This window comes from Pelodiscus sinensis, chromosome 9, assembly GCF_049634645.1.
Source record: "Pelodiscus sinensis isolate JC-2024 chromosome 9, ASM4963464v1, whole genome shotgun sequence".
NCBI lineage: Eukaryota > Metazoa > Chordata > Testudines > Trionychidae > Pelodiscus > Pelodiscus sinensis.
The window spans coordinates 16,397,688-16,412,785 of NC_134719.1; the positions used below are offsets into that span (position 1 = coordinate 16,397,688).

The 15,098-nt window shown below is 44.1% G+C and overlaps 1 protein-coding gene across 3 annotated transcripts in view; it reads right to left on the bottom strand.

The window, feature by feature from the left end:
- The window catches only part of KANK4 (KN motif and ankyrin repeat domains 4), a 111,023-nt gene that overhangs the window by 34,733 nt on the left and 61,192 nt on the right, over positions 1 to 15,098 (bottom strand). For 2 of the 3 annotated variants that reach the window (XM_075936144.1, XM_075936143.1), the window contains one exon: positions 1,855 to 1,920. In XM_075936144.1, the coding sequence (XP_075792259.1) occupies positions 1,855 to 1,870 (16 nt within the window). In that variant the 5' untranslated portion in view covers positions 1,871 to 1,920. Of the gene's footprint in view, positions 1 to 1,854; positions 1,921 to 7,286; positions 7,443 to 15,098 lie in introns of those variants that run through there. The other variant, XM_075936145.1, reaches the window with a different exon arrangement.

Sequence of the window (15,098 nt, forward strand, 5' to 3'; positions counted from 1 at the left end):
CATGTAGTCATATCTGTAAATCTGTGTAGAGCAGTGGTGGGCAAGACCGGGTCCACGCTGGATCTGGCCCACCAAGCCATTTGATACAGCCTGCCGCTCCCCTGCCCCCAGGCCATTCAAGGCCTGGGGATGGGGGCAGTGCACAAAGTCTCCTCCCCTCACCAGGGGCATGTGGCACTAGAGGGAACTCCCAGCTGTTCAAAATGGCTGGTGGGTCACTCTAGCTGCGTGCCCTTGGCAGGGCGAGTCAACAAGGGCGAGAGACTTTGTGCATTCCCCCACCCCTCAGGCTCTGATTGGCATGGGGGTGGGAAGAGCATACGAAGTCTCCTCCTTCCTGCTGTTCAAAATGGCTGACAGTTCTCTAGGCACCATGTGCCCCTCGCACATGCTTTGTGCACTTCCCCACCCCTAGGCCAATCAGGCCTGGGGGAGCAGGCGAAGTATCTCCCCCCACCAGGAGGCCTGCAGGATGCATTTATAGGGAACAGCCCCCTTCTGCCTAAGGCCCTGCCCCTTCCACCTGAGGCCCCACCCCTTTGAGGCAGCCCACCACCACCTCCAAAATTCATGAAGTTGCCTCCCCTTCAAAAATTATTGCCCACCCTGGTGCAGAGCCACAAAACCCTTTCCAATGCCTATGGATGTTCTTCCAAGAGTACGTCTTTAATTCTTCAGGTCAAGAAAATCCAGCATATTGGACTGTAGTAAGTATATAACAGCTAATTTGTTCCACATGTTATCAAATATGCAGACCTATAATAGTTAATACAGAACATTACGGTGAATATAAGCAACTCCCATGAAAGGAGAAGCTAAAATCACACTTTTCCATTGTCTCTCCTAATGATGGACATCTTTCATCTTTGACCTCTGCTCCATCAGATCTGGTGTACTCTCATTTTTATGGCTGTAAGTCATTTTACTTTTCTGAAATGTTTTGTACACAGTGTAACTTAATTGTGCGTTTCCTTAAAGAATCTTACATTAGTTTAAACTTCCTGTACTGACGATGCAACATTGTCCTTCATTCTATTTGTTTTAGCATTGTATCCTATTTAAGGTTCTTGGAAAGCTGATAGAAAGGCTAGAATTAATAATAAATGTCATGGCCTGCAAAATTCATAGGCCCAAAATTTCAATCTAGGATGTCTAAAGTTAAGCACCTAAATCCAAACTGAGGAAAGAAAATAAGTGGCCTGATTTTCAGATGTGAATCCATGAAGTCATGATGAGTTATGACTCAAGCTCTCTGAAAATCAGGCTACTAATTTAAACATTGATACCAGTGCCTAACAGTTGTCACGAAAGACTGAAAATGGTTGAACTGCCATTGTGAAGCAGTCTTGCAAGGACTGGTGAGACTTTGGCATAGGTATAGACTCTTTCATCTCAAACATTTCCCAAGATCCTTACAAACAGTACCACTGAACTGCAGCCACCTCTGGGGAGGAAACCAAGATACTGAAAATAGTGGGATGAGGAAGGAAAAATTAGTGTAAAGTGACGCTAAGGCAAAGTCCACTTTTCTTTTGAAAAGCAGAAGGGGATTGTTAGCGTCCATAGAATATACATGACTTTTGTCTTTAAGATCTTATCTGAAAGCCCCATATGCAGTGCTTGAAACTCCACTGTAAACAATAGAACTATAATTGCAAATCAGAGCAAGATGAGAGTGCAGCATGTCTTGAACTATGCACAAACCTTGCATATTTTCATTGTTGGAAAACATCTCCATGCAGTTGGAATAGCATGAATTATTTACTGTTTACACAAAATACCTTGGTTTTATTTTGTTTAAACCACAAATGAGTTCTGTTCAATAGCGTTTAAATAAAAACAAAACCTCCATACCATCTGCTTTCTCCATAATGTGGAATGTGGTCCAGGCTGTCAGTTAAACATCATCCAACGAGGTGCCTAAAAATTTAAAAGGACATTTAGACAAGGTCTCGGGTGTTTATTTCAAAGCCTAAATACATCCTAGCCCATCCATGTTCAAGGTCTTCCATCTAGCTGTAGGAAATTCCTCTGTGAGCCAGAATGGCCACTGCTGAACAGTGATTTTTTAAAATCATTGTTTTTGGTACAACAAAAGTGAGGTCTTTCAGGAAGCATAGTTAATGTTAGTTAATGTTGTTGCAGTACTTTGCCTCTTGCTTCAAGTATGCTGCAGCCAGAAAATGTACAAAAAACATTTTCAAGAATATTTAAATCAATATTTTCTCTTCTAGTGGTAACAAATCCTGCTTCCTAGACGTGTCACAATGAGATGCTGCTTTAATTAGCTGATAGCCCGGGATCTGTAGTAGATGGTATCTGAACTCTTTACTCCTCCCAAAAATATTGATTACTACGAGATCTAGTCTGTAATTTATATACTGTGATATTTCATCTTCTAGTGAAAAGAGCAAGGGGTATAGACTACATATAGGAGTGGTTTGTTTGGCATTTTTTTACTTAAAGCAGCCAAAGATCCAAAACCGAAACTAAATATCTGAAAACTAGTCTCATTATTTCAGTGTGTGGTCATATTAAAATTACCCGTCAGCTAAATGGCTAAAACATAGTCATATTTCTTGAACATATAACTTTGTCTCACACTCAGATTTGTCATAGTCTGGAACATGATCATTATCATCCTTCACCACCTCCCCCCATCATCTCCTGCTTCCGGGTGATAGGGTATAGGACCCCCTGGGTCTCATGAGGACTGTGGGTGTTGGGAATGGGGACACCCAAGCCAAATCTGATGTGAAGCTCCTACTTCTTCTATGCCAGGTGGCTGGATTCTAAAGAAGTCAAGGCAACTGGAACTCAGGCAACCAAGCCCTCAAAGGTATATAACAAACAGGAAAAAGGTCAGAATAGGAAGATAATTTCCCAGTTTATAGGAGGGGTCCCTCTTGTTGTCTGAGGTCTGGGACTGTGCTAGAACTACTGGAGTGCAGCTGATGCACGAGGTCTCCAATGGGGTTGAAGGTTTGAAAAGCCCTGACCTCAATTCTCATTCTGACCAATGTGGAAAAACTCTGGTTTCAGCCTACTCCCTCTGGCTCCATCCCTCTGTGCAGGGAGGCTTCTTCCCTCCCCAAGCTCTCTACAGCAGGCAGTCCCCTCAGCATGCCCAAAACATCTGGGGCTGCACTCTTTTAACACTCTGATCTGTCATCCATGCAGGGGCTCAAGAAAGCAGAAAAAAGGGTAATGAATTGCAAGGTCATAAGAGCCAGAAGGAAAGGGGTACATAACACCGTAGAGCTGAACTACTGGGGAAATTCCTCCAGACCCCGGCATGCAGCAGACTGACGTATGTGGGAGAGCAAAGAACTACCCAGGAATGTCCAATTTCAGAAGATGCTGAAGGCACAGATTCATTCAATGCACACACTAGTCTACACCAAGTGGGGGGAGGGGGCGGGGACAAATGGCAGATCACAAGAGCCTTGCACGGTACAAAATCCATACCCACATCTGTATACACAAAAAATGAGCCACAGAGATCCACCTCTACAGCCATGGATATGGATACCTGTGGATATCCACAGATTTGAAGGGCTCTACAGGTAACTATTTAAGAACCATCCTCATCTGGTTAATCTTACTAGCAGAAGTGGGGGAGTTCCCTGATAATTGTTTTCCATTTCTACTGCTGCCCTCTTCAGCACCATTGCCCAAGTAGGTCCTGCCTCATTTCCCCCTCTTGCCTTCCAGCTCCTGTCACTGGGGCTGCTGCAGTTCCTTACTCTGTGGCAGACTCCAGCATGCTTAGAATCCCATTGTCACCTGCTCAAACATACAAACAAGTGCAGTCAACTTAAACCCATTTCAAGCCAGACTTGCTGACTATCCATTCATGCAGGAGTCATTTCAAATTGCTCTCCTTGATTCAGATACAAAGCCCCTTGCTCACCTTGTAACTCTTAGGATATGTCTACACTAAGAGTTTTGCTGCAAGAGCTTATGCAAATGAAATTCCCTTCTGATCCGTCTTTGCGCTAGAGGTTTTTGTGCAAAAACAAGCAGTGTGGACGTTTCCTTTTTGCACAAAACCCCTTTTTCTGCAAGATCCTTATGTCTCGGATCAGATCGGAAAAGAGTATGCAAATGAAGCATGAGAAAATGCTAATCAGCACTTCATTTGCATAGGTTCTTGGGGCAAAACTCATAGCGTAGACGTAGCCTAAATGTTTCACATCAGAAAGGACTTCAGGTTTTGGCCCATAGACCTAAAACCCTCCAGGGAGTTCTTCCAACCAAATTCATTGGCCCTTATCCCTCCTTGTGTCAGTCATTCCACTTAATCTAATATTGGTCTCTTCTCTGCCGCCCCAACACAATCTTATCTTCTCCATAGGCTTCCTGTGTCTGTCCACTTCATGTAAATGCTCAACTAAAACCATAGCTTGTTTTAATTTTCCATTCTTTGTTCCTTAATTGCCTCTCTTCTTGTAAGATTGGTTTGAATTTTAATCTACTTCATTCTTGTGTTAATTGTTAGAAAAGCTGCCCAAAGAATGGGACAGATGCAGCTGGTATGTATATTTTAAAACATTGAAATGAAATGTGGAGATTTTAGAGCTAGTAAATAAAGACACTAGAGAAAATGAGATCAAACAATGATGTTACCTATTTTAAAGCATGAAAATATTTTTGTGAACCCACAGCTAACTGGCAAGAAATGTATTGCCGCCTTAAACAGGGGTCACCTCTGCCTCTGGGTGTAAGGGAGTCTTCTGAAGGACATTACTATAAAGAGAACATTAATATGATCCCAAAGTTGCTACCTTATACACAATTATAAACACGGATAGTAACACGAACACCTGGCAGACAAGTAATTTGCTTACCCAGCTTAATGCTACAGAAGCAGACAGAACCACATGTTTATGATAGATTTCAATACACTCCTAATGTATCCCCAGGCTAGCTCCATTTTGTATATAGAAGGCAGTTTCAGTTTCTCCAGCTTTTCTTCACAAAATTAACATTAATCACTTTCTCCAATGTTTTTATTTTACTTTTCCAATTACAGTTAGTAGCACAGTGATTATGGATTCCAGTCACAATCTGGCCAGTTATATTTCACTCTTTTAGGTCATTTACAAGAAAGAAATCCAATCAACAGGAGGCTTTAATATCTAGATAATTACATTAATTGATTCATTTATGACTTGGCTTAGTTCCAACTTTTCAGTCATAAAGTTAACATTATTACTTTTCTGTTTTGACAAATCTATTTCAAAATCACCTCATAAAATGACTTCTGCATATACTCTACCAGCTTGTAGATGTACTTCAAGTGTCTCCAGTTAGTTTGTACATGGTTCTGATGGCTAACTGCCAAAAATATGGGTCCTATTACCCCTAATAGCCAAACCAATATTCTTTCATGACCGGCTACAATGAAAACTAGATCACAGAGAAGAGTTTCATCAGAATACATGGACAAATTATCCTGTCATCACTCGTAAGAGTTTCATACAATCAAATTTGAGTCTTCATTTTTTTAACAATAAACCAAATAAGACAACCTCAAAATGATATTTAATTTCTACTGAAGAAGGAACCAAATCCCAGGCAGGATGATAAAGTACTAGGTTTCACCACAGCCAGCATTGTCTCTGAGGGGAGAATATGGAATGAAACATGACTCCCACACACCACTTTGATCCCATACAAAACTTTAGAGAAGCCTGAGTGTGAGGAGAAAAAGTTGCCAGCTGGCAGGTTAAATTTTCAGATGTGCATTAGTGTTCTAGACTGAGTGCCTGCCCAGCTATGGACAGTTTCATAGATCACATTCTGCAGACATATCACACATATGATATGTGTGATATCTATGAATCTTGTCTGACACTAATATAATTCTGCTGGCTGCAGAAGAGCTATTTCTGATTACACACCGGTGCAAGAGGAGGGCCACTTAGATTATGTCTACACTGCCTCTTTTTTGCGGAAGAGGCAATGCAAATGAAGCACTCATTAGCAACTTCTTGCGCTTCATTTGCATAATCTCTGCCCAGTGATTTTTGCACAAAAACAAGCAGTGTAGATGGGTCCATTTTGCGCAAAAAAAACCTTTTGCGCAAGATCTGTATACCTCCTTTTTTGAGGCATAAGGATCTTGTTCAAAAGAGGTTTTTTGCGCAAAATAGATTGTCTACAGTGCTAGTTTTCTGCGCAAAAACCTCTCGTGCAAAAAGCCTCGGGCAGAGATTATGCAAATGATGCATGAGAAGTTGCTAATGAGCGCTTCATTTGCATTGCCTCTTCTGCAAAAAAGAGGCAGTAAAGACATAGCCTGGAGAGTGACAACCCTATCCCTTGTCTCCTACTGCAACTTTTTGCTAATTTGCAGTGGATTCTTGTGTCCTAGAAGCAGGAATAAGCCCAATAACTCTTTTCAGATATGCCACTGAACAGCCTTCAGCTTGGTAATGCCCTTCAGCTACTACCAACTTGGGACCGATTTGAACTAATGCCCTATTTCTGTATCCCATTGTTATTCTCTCAATCAGCTAGTCCCACAAAGAAATTTCTAAGATTCTGTAAGGTTTTCTTCCCCTTTGGTAAATCAAACACAGTCATTATGATCCTTTCATATGCATTGACAGAAAACACATGCTTATTAAACTGACTCTTTCTCGGGTTTTACTATTTGTAGACTTTCCCTCTATCACACAATAATGGAATTCTAATCAATTGTAATCCCCAAGCAGACAGCATCTTTGATATTTAATTTTACTACAAAGAATAGCGTTGAGGAGGATGAGCTCATATGTACATTTTAAAATACCTCTCATGAGGCAAGAGCGCATAGAGAAATAAAAATAAAAAGTCAAATATTTAACATAGAAACTTAATTACCCTCATTCCCCATTTCCAAGGACAATGTACTGTCTTTTTAAAAATCCAAGTCTCAAAGAATATTTCTTTACAATCATATTTAACTCTCCGTTTTCTGCCCTCCCTTCTCCCCCATCATCAGAATACAAAAGAACCTCAGATCATCCTCCTGAAGGGTTTATCTTTAACTGAATGACAAAGACTTGAAAGGAGTCTGCTACCAGTTTTCCAGATGGGAAACATTTACCCCTGTGACTATAAACAAAAAGAGAGAATTCATCCCTGGTAGATGACATATTAACACAATCTCATTAACTATTTAAATAGATCATAACATTTTTCTTTTGCCATGGGCTGTCATTTTCTCCTGCATTGCAGCAATTGCATTTAGCACATGAAAGAAAAAGTAGTATTAAAAAAGCACATTGCTAGGTTACCTTCTCATCCTTCATCTCCAAACAAACAAACAAACAAAACAAAAACCCAGAGTAGAAGAGCTTTTCCCTTTCAGAAAGATCTCTTTTCACTCTATGAATCAATAGTTATAGGTTGAAAACAGCAAATGGGTGTTTTCCAGCTGTTAAAGAAGTTGGTCAGCTGATCAGTGACCTTGCTTAAAAAGCAAACACCAGTTTAACTAAATAGACGGAGCAGAACAAAAGATGAATTCATTTTCTAACAAGCTAGCACATAATTCTTACACATCCCTTCTGGAGAAAGTTAAAAGCCAATCTTTACAGTTAGTTACACTTTCTATAGACAATGCATATTATCTCCCCATTAAAACATGACATGCAAAATATTGTTTAGTCCACTGGGGAAATTTTTGAACAACATATGACCCTATCTGCCTTATCAAAAATAGGATTATTTAAAAGTCAGTCAATAATTAACTACACATTTCTCATTTCAGCTGATGTTACTCATTAAAGAAATTTTTCCTAGCTGACATACATCTTCATTCTGAGCTTCAGTTCATATTCTGCAGCTTAGCTTCTTCAAATACATTATTTATTCTGTTCAGCATTTCTCCCAACCAAAAATAAAAACAGGCCCCTTGATTAAAAGATAGAAGCTTTATTAGAAAACGCAACATGTTTCAATATCAATAATTAATACTGCTTCTCTCCTACCACAGTACAAGGAGTTATATCAGAAACATCCTATTAAGAATTCACAGTTTTGTCTGTGGCTCATAGTCTGATAGTTACACCCATCAATCTGCTGTTCTGAGGAGCTGACAATAAGGCAGTGATTCTATTTAACAGGACAAGAAAATCAGCAAAGCATCTTCTGTAATTACTGAACATACCACTCTATTGATTCTACACATCAGTGTATTGTAGGTCATCGTGTAGCAGTTGATAACTGTAGCACAGATAGAGGACCTCTTGTAGAGCAAGCAGGGCCTTGTACACAATGTCCTGATGATTGAAAGGAGACACATTTAAAACTCCAATCACCCATCTTTTCTCCCAGTTACTGTTAGCAATGGCAGGATACAGTGATAACAAAGGAAACTCGTATCATTGCTGTTCCCACTCCCTGGGAAGTGCTGTGCTGTGCCATGCCAACCAAAAGAAGGAAAGATAGAGTGGATCAATAAGAACAAGAGAAAAAAGCAATTTGTCCAAATGCTGCAGGCAAAATAAAATGTTTTAACAATGTACATTGGGTTTATCAATAGAAAATTAAAATTCAAACAAATATAAAACACGGACGGAATCCAATGGTTTCAAGAGAAAAAGAAAGCACCAATAACCTCCGTGTTCTGACGTACATTTGGAAACATGTAAAATGAAAGGCTTGTTTCCTGACCAATCTTTGCAATGTTAAATATCTCTTCTCAAGTTATAAGTAAATTGTAGTTTGCGAACTAGAGTGAAGTTCAGAGGTATACAGTCATTCCGTTTCATATATTTCATACCAAGGGCTACCACAGCTGTTGAGCTGAAATCAGAATGTATACTTGCCACTTAACATGATGACAATTGCGTCTTCATGACTAGATTTCGATCAGTGGAAAACTGGAATTTCATTAAAGGTAGGTTTTAAATATTAAGTTGCCATTTTTAATGTGTCATGCAATGATGGGGCATGTTTCCTATCACAAAAGTCCTAGGTAACACTTTGAACATGGTTTATTAAATTCATCCACTTTCTGGAAGTGCTAAAAACTCACTGGCTACGTCTACACTGCAGGCTTTTTGCACAAGAACACCTGTTCTTGCGCAAAAACTTGTGGAGCGTCTACACTACACACATGTTCTTGTGCAAGTAAATTTACAGTAAACCGTCAGGACAGAGGGCTTCTTGTGCAAGAGTTATTCCTCTCCCTATGAGGAATAAGTCCTTTGCTTAAGAGCTCTTGCGCAAGAAGGCAGTGTGGATAGGCAACAGAGGTTTCTTGCGCAAGAAACCCCTATGGCTAAAATGGCCATCAGAGCTTTCTTGCGCAAGAGAGCATCCACACTGCCATGGACGCTCTTGTGCAAAAGCACATGCCAGTGTAGACGCGGTCTTGCATAAGATTTTTTGCGCAATAACTCTTGCGCAAAACAGTTCTTTCACAAGAAGTCTGCAGTGTAGATGTAGCCTCTCAGACTATGAAATGAAGGGCTCACTCTATGCTAAGGGGTGTAGTTGCACTGCCCTTCTACACACCAGGGAACAAACTGATTCTCAGTTCATATTCTGATTCCTCTTATTCCAGAAGGGAAATCTAGTTTATGCCAGCAGATTACTTCCCTGGATGTGCTGACTGGCATAGGAAGAAGTGATGTCAGGGATGGTGACAGGCTTCACTGACCCTGGGTGATATGGAAGGAGGTTCGGCTCCGGGCTCTCTAGAAGGGGCAGGTTCTCAGGTGGAAGGGGTGGGGGTAAAGGGCTGCCAGCCCTCAGCACTGCCCAGACTGTGCCAGGGAGGGTGGGGCTCTGGCAGCAATATAAAAAGCTCACTTATTATTTCCACCTCCATCTCAACCTGACTAATCCTTGCCCGCCTGTGTGGGGAGTGGTTGTAGCAGGCTTGTGCTGTGAGCCACAATGTGTGTAGCCTACACAAGGGAGTTAGGGGTACCTGACATTCCCTTGTTCCCCTGCATGATTATCTTACCCTATGGCTGTGTCTATATTAGCATGATTTTGCGCAAAAGCACTTGCTTTTGCGCAAAAACGTACTCATAGAATCATAGAATCATAGAACTGGAAGAGACCTCAGAAGGTCATCAAGTCCAGCCCCCTGCTCTAGGCAGGACCAATTCCAGCTAAATCAACCCGGCCAGGGCTTTGTCAAGCCGAGACTTAAACACCTGTAGTGATGGAGACTCCACTACTTCCCTAGGTAACCCATTCCAGTGCTTCACCACCCTCCTAGTGAAATAGTTTTTCCTAATATCCAACCTGGACCTCTCCCACCACAACTTGAGACCATTGCTCCTTGTTCTGCCATCTGTCACTACTGAGAACAGCCTCTCTCCATCCTCTTTAGAACCTCCCTTCAGGAAGTTGAAGGATGCTATCAAATCCCCCCTCACTCTTTGCTTCTGCAGATTAAACAGACCCAAGTCCCTCAGCCTCTCCTCATAAGTCATATGCTCCAGCCCCCTAATCATTTTGGTTGCCCTCCGCTGGACCCTCTCCAATGCGTCCACATCCTTTTTGTAGTGGGGGGCCCAGAACTAGACACAATACTCCAGATGCGGCCTCACCAAAGCCGAATAAAGGGGAATAATGACATCTCTGGATCTGCTGGCAATGCGCCTCTTAATGCAACCTAATATGCCATTAGGCGTCTTGGCTACAAGGGCACACTGTTGACTCATATCTAGCATCTCATCCACTGTAACCCCTAGGTCCTTTTCTGCAGAACTACTATTTAACCGGTTGGTCCCCAGCTTGTAACTATGCTTGGGATTCTTCCGTCCAAAGTGCAGGACTCTACACTTGTCCTTGTTGAACCTCATCAGATTTCTTGTGGCCCAATCCTCCAATTTGTCTAAGTCATTCTGTACCCTATCTCTGCCCTTAAGCGTATCTACCTCTCCCCCCAGCTTAGTGTCATCCACAAACTTGCTGAGGGTGCAATCCATCCCCTCATCCAGGTCATTAATAAAGATATTGAACAAAACCGGTCCTAGAACCGAACCTTGGGGCACTCCGCTAGAAACCGACCGCCATCCTGACATCGAGCCATTGATCACTACCCGCTGGGCCCGGCCTTCTAGCCATCTTTCTATCCATCTTACCGTCCGTTTATCCAATCCACAATCCCTTAACTTGCTGGCAACAAGTCTACACTGGTGGGGAGTTCTTGTGCAAGAACACTGACGTTCTAATGTGTGAAATCAGGGCTTCTTGCGCAAGAACTATGAAAAAGCCCTCTCAGGAAAAAGCCCTCTTGCGCAAGAGTCCAGTGTAGACAGAAAACATGAACGTCTTGCGCAAGAAAGCCCGATGGCTAAAATGACCATCTGAGCTTTCTTGCGCAAGACAGCGTCTACACTGGCACGGGTGCTTTTGCACAAAAGCACATCTCTTGCGCAAAAGCACATGCCGGTGTAGACACTCTCTTGCGCAAATACTTCAACGCAAAAACTCCTGCGTTAAAAGTATGTGCACAAAATCTTGCCAATGTAGACATAGCCTAAGTGAACAGAGGAGGTAGGGATGGCTATGTGGCGTGGTAATGGAGCCTTTTACTAATAGGTTTGAATCTATCCCACATCAGAAATGACTGGAAGTTATGTGTCAGATCAACACAGAGAAGTTGGTGGCCAGAGTCCAGTTCTTTGTGGCCACACAGTCACATCACCAAACTGGTATTAGAAAAGCTGAGCCTCATAGACTGTCTCCACAGAGAAACAAAGGATTGCTTAAGAGCAGAAACTGTATTCCTCTCTAGAGGTGAATTTCCAGGATAGGGTTGGAAAAGTTGCAATGCTGCCTTCTGTGCTGAACGTGGTTTGTGCCTACTCAGGGGAGGGCTTCTTTTTCCAAAGCTATCAGTCCAGCCCTTTTCATAACTACAAAGTTATCTAAGACGACAGTGCTAGAAGAAACAGTAAACATTGACATCAAAATGATCAGTGGCAAAGTAGGCATGTTTAGGTCACAGTTTACCCAAGCAAAACTGAGGTAATTGTACTCCTTTAATCCTACTGGCATTCATGTAACATTTATGGTCCTTTTGGAAGTGGCAGTGATTGCCTGTAGATCTTAGAGATGCTGTTAAGTCAAATTTGGCTGAAAATTTAAGGTTTATAAAAAATACGGTATTACAAAAACAAAGGGCAATATAATTGTGACGGACCCAGTGGGGTCCGCACTGGCGGCCAGGAGAGAGCCCCTCCCCTCGGCCGGAAAAGCGGCCGCCGCGGGCGGCGAGCGCACCAGCGCGGCAGCACCGGGGTTTGGGCACCCGGCATTGCCGGCAGGGACTGGGAGCGGGAGGCGCGGCAGAACGCGGGCGGCGGGGAAGCGGCCAGCTCTGCCACCCCAGCTTACACTCCAACGTGGGGCACGGGAGCACGTCGGTGCAGGCGCGGGGGCAGGGACGCCGCGGGGGCAGGGCTCCCCGCACAGACATCATCCCTCAGCGACCACAAAGGCCGGGGACGACCCGGCAGGAGGGGGGGAAGTGCGGCGGCAGGCGTCCTGGCGTCCAGGAATACCAAGCCCACGGCCCCCCGGGCAACGAGGAGAGACGGGCTCGGCAGTTGGCGGCTCGCATTGGGACACGCCCGACGACTTCAGCGTGGTGAGTGACCCCAGCCTTGTTCCACCACCGGGGAAAGTCAGCGGGGAGTGGAAGGAGCCTGAGGCGGGGCACTTTTGGCGCCTGTGGGCAGACGAGTTGAGGGCAGCAGCCCCGTCCGCCATGGAGGGCGACAGCTGGTCGCCAACTTCCACTTAGGGCCTCGGGCTGGGACCCGGAGGTGAGGGAGGGCCCGGGTCCCCCACTCCCATTACCCCCTCATTGCTATCTACAAGCAATCCCCCTCAAGCCTTAAACCTGCGTGGCCCGGACCGCAGGAGGACATTGGTCCAAGGTCAGGCCCCGCGACGACACTGCGACCCCCTTCCTCAAGTCAGAGGAGGAGGAGGGGTCCGACGGAGGGGCCGCCGACCCCCCTCAGTTGTTAGGGGCAGAGGGGTGATCGCCCCCTCACCCGGACGCCAACCCTAGGACTCCGGGTAGGGGCCGGGGAGGCAAGCCCAGACGGTGGGTTCGCTGGGCCCCGCCCCTCCCCAGACTTGCTCGGGAGCTGAAGGGGGAGGGAGCGAGGAGCTCGCACCCGCAAAAATCCGTCACAATAATTCTATTAAATTTTTCCATTATGTTAAATATAATGTAAATAGAAACAGTTTTAAGAAAATGAGGCAGATACACATTCTCTTGAAGCATTTGCAACCTAAACATTGTGCTTGTGCATGAGAACCATCGAGTGAAATAATCTGGAAACAGAATCAAAAGTGAAACTTCATTGGTCCATTTGCATTGTCCATGCAGTGAGAGAAACTCACAGTTTGCACAATTAATTAAAAATAAACTAGCCACTTCAGTTGCTTCGAAAATGCCACTTGTTACAGGTTTCATCATTCAATCAGCATACACAATTACATTATGGTGTTGCATACTGATAACGTTAAATCTTTGTTTTTCTTTTTCATGGTTCATTAATGTTGTTGGATGTTCAAATGTAACTTCTAATTGTTTTCTTATTTAACCGTTACTGCAAGTCTGTTGTGTCAGACTCCACTGGTTTGTTATATTCGTGTATCCTATGTCAGTATGCAAAGTCCACAGTAGAGGAGGAGGAGTTAATGAGAACAGATGGGTTCAATCAAACCTGGCCTGCTGCATCTGCAGAAGTTATCTGGCTTGGAAGGAGAAGCTAACAGGGCTGAACCAGGTTCATCTGAGGTCTGACTCGGGATAGCAGATTGCTGGCAGGCTCTTATTCAAGGACAGTGGTATGGCCTGATTTAGGAAGTTGAGGTGAGCTGGTGGCAGACAAAGCCTTCTTGAAGGAAGCTAGGCTGGCTAAGTCCAAGACTGTTGTAAAGGAAAGCAGGGGGAAGTGAGTCTTCCCCGTATTCTCTGTGCTGGCAGAGAAGTTTTCAGAGAGAGGAGAAAAACTCCTTCAGGGTCAAGGACTGCCCTATGAGAGGAGCAGAGAATACTCCCTTACAGCAGAGCTAGCTGGATGGCAGAAAATGCTAAGAAACTCTGCAGGAGACTGGAGAAAAGGCCTTGAGTATGTGTTGCAGATACGCAGTAAGCCCAGGAAAAGACTGTGGGAAAGGCCTAAGACTGGGCAAAGTAGAAATAGTCGAGATGGGCAGTCAGGAAGTCCATATACAAAGATCGTGGCCACTTATTAAAGGGGCTCTGGACCAGAACCCAGAACAGAGGGAAGGCCTGGGTTTCCTAGGGGTGCCAACAGCCTCCGCAGGCCACTGGGCAAAGTGAGGGGTGGTGGTGGCTCCACACTTCTGGAGGAGGTGGGACCTCAGGAGGATGGGGTGGGGGCTGGGGGCAGCCAGCTTTCCACACCACCTGGAGCCACTCCTTTTGCCTTCCCCCTCTGCCCCTCCCCCTCTCTGCCAGTGGGCCTGGGGCTGCCTATTGGCCTGCTGAGGAAGGTGGTATGGAAATCCCCCTGACACCAGGGGTAAGGGTTATTGATATCCTCGGATACAAGGAGTAAGGCCCAATATGAGATTGGTAGGCTATTGTTTAGACTCTTTGTTAACCCAGGAAGGACCAGGAGTATATGTGACCAGGCCAGAGGAGTAAGTCCCAAGAAGATGTGGATCACCAGCAGACCAAAATAGCCCTTTGGTGATGGCAGCTAAGGGAAAAGCCTAGCAACTCTTGCTCCGGGCCTGGCCATGAGGGAGTGATCTAGAAGCAAGTCATACTCTTACATAACTGTTCTGTATATAGTTGTGTGTTTGTCCTTTGCATATTGTGTATTTCCTATACAATATTTAGTGAGAGAAATATATAATTCCAGTATAATGTTAGACCATTTTTCAATTACGTTTTCCCTTCTGAAAGACCCAGCAGAATGTTCTTATTCTTGTGTCTCCTCCTTAGATTCACTTGGCTAAAACATGCAGTGTTAGCCAAACAAAACTCCAAGGCTGTGTCTACATTGGCATGATTTTGCGCAAAAACGTGCTATCTGTCTACACTGGTGGGGAGTTCTTGCACAAGAACACTGAGATTCTAATGTGTG